General features: G+C 42.4%; 1 protein-coding gene across 1 annotated transcript; it reads left to right on the top strand.

Annotated features, from left to right (window-relative positions):
• Positions 1-277: 277 nt before the first annotated feature.
• LOC100829242 (plant UBX domain-containing protein 2) lies at positions 278-4,616 on the top strand. Its single transcript, XM_003578043.4, has 3 exons — positions 278-1,203; positions 2,389-2,667; positions 4,084-4,616. The coding sequence occupies exons 1-3, from the start codon at positions 445-447 to the stop codon at positions 4,327-4,329; spliced, it is 1,284 nt and encodes a 427-aa protein (XP_003578091.1). The 5' UTR covers positions 278-444; the 3' UTR covers positions 4,330-4,616.
• The last annotated feature ends 1,683 nt before the right edge of the window (positions 4,617-6,299 follow it).

The following is a 6,299-nucleotide window of genomic DNA, read 5'->3' as shown; positions in this document are numbered from 1 at the left end:
GCTGAACTACAAAACGATTTTTTTTAGCGAAAACTACAAAACGAATGTTGTCCGGATCATTTCCAAAAAGTTTTTTTGAGGGGGTGGATCATTTCCAATTCGACTCAACTGGATCATTTCCAATTGAGTCTTATCCTGTCAATACTAGGCCGTATAGCCCAAAAATGATACATAGTCCGGATCATCTCCAACAGAGTCCACTTGAACGGTTGAAGGACGCGTTTTGCCGGCCCGGTCCGGCGAAGATGCCTTGGCAGCGAAGCACCATTTCCCTTTCATCCCAGCTTCATTTTCCCAACTGGATCTCCAATGCCGCCGTAGCTTTTCCTCGAACTCCGCGGAGACAACCAGACAAGCAACAACCAGAAAGTCTACTCCGCATCCACGCCCAACCTTCCCTCCTCCTCCGCCGCTTACACCTCGTCGCCGACGCCGCTCGCCGCCATGATGAAGGATAAGATGAAGGATTTCATGAAGAAGGTCACCTCCTCCTCCGCCCCATCCTTCAAGGGCCCCTCTCACGTCCTCGGCTCCGCTCCCGCCCCTTCCGCATCCTCCTCCACCTCCTCCTCTCGCCCCTCAAACCCTAACCCCAGACCACCCCCCAAGCAGCAACCCCCGCACCTGGCCGGGCCCTCCGATTTCACTCCCTTCACCCCCATCGTCTCCTCCTCCTCCCGCCGCCCCGATTCAAACGGCGGCGAAACCGTCGCGTGCCCCAACTGTGCCGATGCGTTCTCCTCCGAGTTCGCTGTCTCCGAGCACCTCGACGGCTGCCTCGCGGCTGCCGGCGGCGCCCGCGTGCGCGCGGCCGCGTACCTCGCCAGCGATCCACCCGCGGCCGCCGTGGAGGTGGTGAAGAAGCTCCTCGGGAATCTGCTCAAGGAACCCGGAAACGACAAGTATAGGAGGGTCAGGCTCGGGAACCCTAGGATCAAGGAGGCCGTGGCGGACAGGGAGGGCGGGCTGGAGCTCCTGGAGGCGGTGGGGTTCACCATCGGGGATGAGAGCGGGGAGCTGTTCGCCGTGATGGACGAGGTGCCTCAGGACGCCAGGCTTGGGGGCATCAGGCAGGCTGTGTTCCTGCTCGAGAGGTCACATCCTTCCACGCCGTTGCAGACACAGGTGGAGGCAGAGCCCAAGAAGAGCTGTAGCAATGGAGTTGACGAGCAAAGGGGGGTTAAGAAGATTGTTGATCGGCAGGTGAGCAGCTGTTTAGTTCTATATGGTCCATTAATTTGTTTGGGCACTCATGCCAAATTAAGTTTGCTTGGAGATAGTAGATAATTATGAAATGAGATTGTAGAAAAAATTGGGCAATGCACCCATATCTTGACGACATTGTTGTCGTGGGGCCACACTGAGACATGGAGTGGCAAATGTCGAATTGCTACTGTTTGGAGTGTTAAATCCCAAATTTCTCAAATTATCTGTCCTTATATCAAAGGCTCATAAAATTGGCAAGCTAGTATAATGTAAAATCAGCACTCTGATTCTGCAAGCATGACTATAAACCAGTCCTGATATAGGTACTCAGTATTGATGAAAATATTTATGTAACATATTATGGTGATCTGGGAAGACTTGCACTGCTGTATGTTAACGATTTAACGTTTATATGTTGTAGATTAAAATAAAGTTACCCCTATTGTTCTGAACATTGTAGGGTTTCTAAAATGTTGTTGGTGTTGCCATATAATAGTGTGTGCAGTGATATGCTTAAACTGCTGCCTTTATATGTTTGAGACCAGTTGTCCAACTGGATTAAAATAGCGTCCCATCGAGTTTCAAATCTAAAAAAAAATGTTCCTATTTGCATGTAGACAAATAGTTCCACTTAAACATTGGAACTTAGTCCCTAATGAGATATCCGATGCAGATATACGGATTTTGTTTTTTGAGTCTGGTGTGACTTGTCAGAATGGACATACATGTGCAGGTAATGCTGTTGCAAACTTGTAACTGAAGAACCTAATTGATATGTCCCAGGCCCTTGGTTTGTTCTTCCATTACATCTTTAATATGATTGGAATAAAGATACAGATCATCATGGTATCAGAAACATATCAGTACCTGATACATCTTGCATAAGTGTCAGATTATCAACATATAACTTCGGCTACATCTTCATCATTACCATAATGCATGCCAACATTTGTCTACTTCTCTTCTTCTTAACATATTGGATCTAGTACTGTAAGGTCATTTGCTTGAACACCAGTTTCTGTCGAGTAATTTTTTTTTTGCAGATCTAGTACTATGTTTGCACCAATGCCTTGTTGTATTTTCTGTATCCACGATTGATTTTTCGTTTATGCTGTTTGTTGTTGCTTTTACTTCTTTCTTGTTAGAACTGTAACTTACTGCACTTCCATGGCACCTTCGCAGATTCGGGTATTCTTCAACGTTCCTGGAATTCCTGTTGCAGAAAATGATATACCAGATTCTTTCTACAAACTTAGTAGCCAGGAGGTAAGTAATGAAGCAAAGATGAGGAGAGAAAGGCTAGAACAATCTCGGTTGCTAATTCCAAAGTCATATAAGGAGAAGCAGGCTCTGGCTGCTCGACAGAAGTATAAACAAGCAGTTATCAGAGTTCAGTTTCCTGATGGAGTAATTCTCCAGGGTGTATTCCTCCCCGCAGAGGCTACTGGTTCATTATATGAGGTATTTATGCCCCACTATGCTTGTTCCTAATTGTTTGTCATGTTAGAATACCGTTTATAATTTGTATATCTCCATCCAGAATGAAGTGATGGTTCTTTTTTTGTCACATTTAATTCTATCCTTGGATATGTACACTGGTTATCTAGACTCTGTATTATGTACTATTAATTATTTGGCAATAGGCACTATCAGTCCAAGACTGATTACCATGGTAGAATTTGGGAAATTGGCTTACTAATCACCAGCAATACATGCTTTGTTGTTTTCTCTGGCCATAATATGATAATAATGTATTGGTTCGAAAATATAATGCTGAAAGCTGTACTCCCTTGGAAACCATGAGAAGTCTATTAAGATCACTTTAGAACGGGATTTTTCACTGAACCTGCCTTACTTTTTATCAGTGTATTTCTTAACCCCGAGTGGGGATGCAAGTGGTAAGGCCAGGCTAGGTTCACCCATCCTAGTTTAGTTACTTGACAAAAAGTTAATGTCATATATACAGTATACACCAATGAAGTTCGAAGTAAATTTCACTAAGTATGGTGGTCCTATTGGCTGACCCACTTGAATCGCTTACCCCAGGGATAGCATCCAAGGAAATAAAGGGGTAATAGTTGTTAGGTTTTGCCCTAGACAATCTTTACTTCGGTAGAATGACTGGGATATTTTAATTAGATGGTGTCATGGTGTGAACCCCAAACAGTACAAAACTTACTCACATTTCTAGATTTTCTTTTGCTGGCAGATTGGCTTCATCTGACCTAAACTAAAATCTTGTATAAGCACACCCACTAACTTAATTGCTTCCACTTCCACTCTCCCATACCTTACAAAACCCTTATTGTGTTTGAATTGCTTCTTTAATAAAACGGTACATCATCCATGGGCACCATGCAGACAAAACCTATTAGTATACTTTGTCTAGCCTCCACGGTCATGTGCGTGGCCATGTGGGTCCACATGCCAATGGGTACCTTTTTTGTGTTTGTGCATATGGGTGTTTTGTTAGTGCAAGTCTTGGCATAAAAATGATGAAGAGTGACTGCCATATGAGCACTCTGAAATCTCAGCAGCACTTGGTACTATGCTGCCATATTTCGATTTAGCGACACTCTGGATCAGGTGGCACTGGAGTTTCAAAGCTGACAGTAATCTTGGACGGCTTCAGCCATATTGAAGTTACCTTTGATAGCATCAACTGTGTTTGTTTATATCCAACGAATGTCCATCCACACTCTTGCGTGTATCTTCTATATTAGCCCTTATATTTGTATAAGTCATGAAGTTGTTCCTGTGCTACTGGAAGTTGTTTTCTCGTATTTGAAGATGTATTCTCCTAGCATTATATATTCGTGTTGACTTGTCAACTAGTTTTGTAGCACTCACGATAATCTGCTGTTTTCCCTGATGTAGTTTGTCGCGTCCGCCTTGAAGCAGCCAAGTTTGGAATTTGATCTGATCTGTCCAGCTGTTCCCAAGTCTCGCGTGCTACCTCATTACCCAAATACTGGAGAGAGAGCACGCACGCTGCAAGACGAAGGGCTAGTCCCTGCTGCTCTTCTCAAATTCAAGCCCAATGAGACTGATTCGGTTGTTTTCACCGGTTTGCTTGACAAGCTTCTGGAGGCCAGTGAACCATTTACATCTGCATCCTCTTGATTGTTGGACGGATGACATCCATCCCTCCCTCAGACTTCTGTTACACTGGACTTCACATTGTTGTAACTCACAGGGATATGAAAATTGAATGCCTGATAGGTTGGTAGGCTGATACATAAAATATATTGTTTGGCAATTGTCGTACCTGTGTATGCTAAAACAAATAATTCTTCAGTCCCACCGTCAACTGAATCTGAGCGCTAAGTGAGCTCTGCAGTGTGTACGATACATTAACATTTCATGTTCTGCTTTTGATTTGAGAATAATCGTTAACCAATATCCCGCTATATTGTCAGGTCTATACAGTTCGTTGTCATGAAAGGCACATATATACACATGTCGTCAGGTCGTGCAAAGATACCTTGCCGTACGGTAACAAGATACTTCCGTCCAACAAAAGATGTCTCAAATTTGTTAAAATTTGGATGTATCTAGACATGATTTGTTAAAATTTGGATGTATCTAGACATGATTTGTTAAAATTTGGATGTATCTAGACATGATTTAGTGTATAGATGCATACAAATTTGGACAAAGTTGAGACGGACAGAGGGAGTATGCCTTTTGTTGCAGACGATTGAAACTTGGCTGTTTTTCTTTCTTCCAATCTCTTTTCATTTTTGTCCGAGCTGATTGTTTAGTATTGCTCTGCCACATGAATGAACAAGCTCTGGATTCGGATACTTATTTATTTTAGAACAGCGATTTGCCTTAATACTCAATTTATGTCCTCCCTCTGATTTAAATTTGTCACGGATTCGGTATACATATGCACGTATCTAGACGCGTTTCAGTGTGTAGGTTCGCTCATTTTGGGGGGAAAAATTGCGACAATTAATTTGGATCGGAGAGAATAGTACAAATGGTTGGGAAAAAAACTTGAATGACAATAAAGAATCCAAATAAACCAAAACTTGCACCAAGAGTATTTTGAGGGCTTATCCGGTTAACAGGATTTTAAAATCAAGAATAGGAAAAGTAGAACATTTAAATTCCATGCGCACTTCAATACTTCAGATTTTTGAATGAGGTCTTACCAAATTCTTAGAATCCTTTGGAATTACTCCCTCGGTTCTATATTAATCGGTACGGATTTAGTCAAATTCCATATGCCAATTTAGACACAATCCTTAGAAATCTAGCACCTTTAAGAATTTCTCAAACTGAATGAGCCCCTTAATCATTTCTCCAAATCTCTGGTGATGAAATAACAAGAGAACAAACTTGCACAAGCTGTAGGTTTACAGAAGCGCGGCATGAGCCACCCATTCAATAGGTGAGAATCTAAAATCGTTCAACGCGTTAGGATAGAGGGGACAAACTCCTGACAAGACAGGTACTCAACCCGTTGAATCATTATCGGATGATGAGGAATATGACTGTGAGATTCACAATCTCCATGAAGTAAACTGTGATAGTCAAAGCAGAACATAGATGGGGCTAGAAGATCTTTAATCTCACCACCTCCACCGTCATGCCGCCGCCGCAAAGACACACAAAATTTTTAAAACAAAAATACCAAAATACAACTGGGCAGACATTGATCCATGATTTAACGACCTCCCACGCGGAATAGACTTTTGGAGACAAGAAGAACTATGAAGATGAGAACGATGGCTTTTTGTCCGGTGGAGATTAGAACTCGGATTCTTCTTTCCCACGGACTCCATGGTAGCACCATAATGTACTAAAGATGTACTCACTCCGATCCATATTAATTGTCGAAATATTACATGTATCTAGACGTTTTTAGACATAGATACATCCATAGTTGTGCAAATTTGAGACAATTAATATGGATCGAAGGGAGTACTTAAAAACATTTCATGTACAATGTACTTAAAAGTGAGAGAGAGAAGAAGAGGTAGAAGAGAAAAATTGTCAGGCGGTCAGAGTGTTAATTTCCCTTGTGTATAATAAATTAACTCTTTTTTTTGAGAATGTAAGCCAAACGAGTAGCTAAGATGGTG

This window comes from Brachypodium distachyon, chromosome 4 (assembly GCF_000005505.3).
Source record: "Brachypodium distachyon strain Bd21 chromosome 4, Brachypodium_distachyon_v3.0, whole genome shotgun sequence".
Lineage (NCBI taxonomy): Eukaryota > Viridiplantae > Streptophyta > Magnoliopsida > Poales > Poaceae > Brachypodium > Brachypodium distachyon.
Note: the sequence above shows the minus strand (reverse complement) of the source record. Positions and strands in the feature narration are given on the sequence as shown.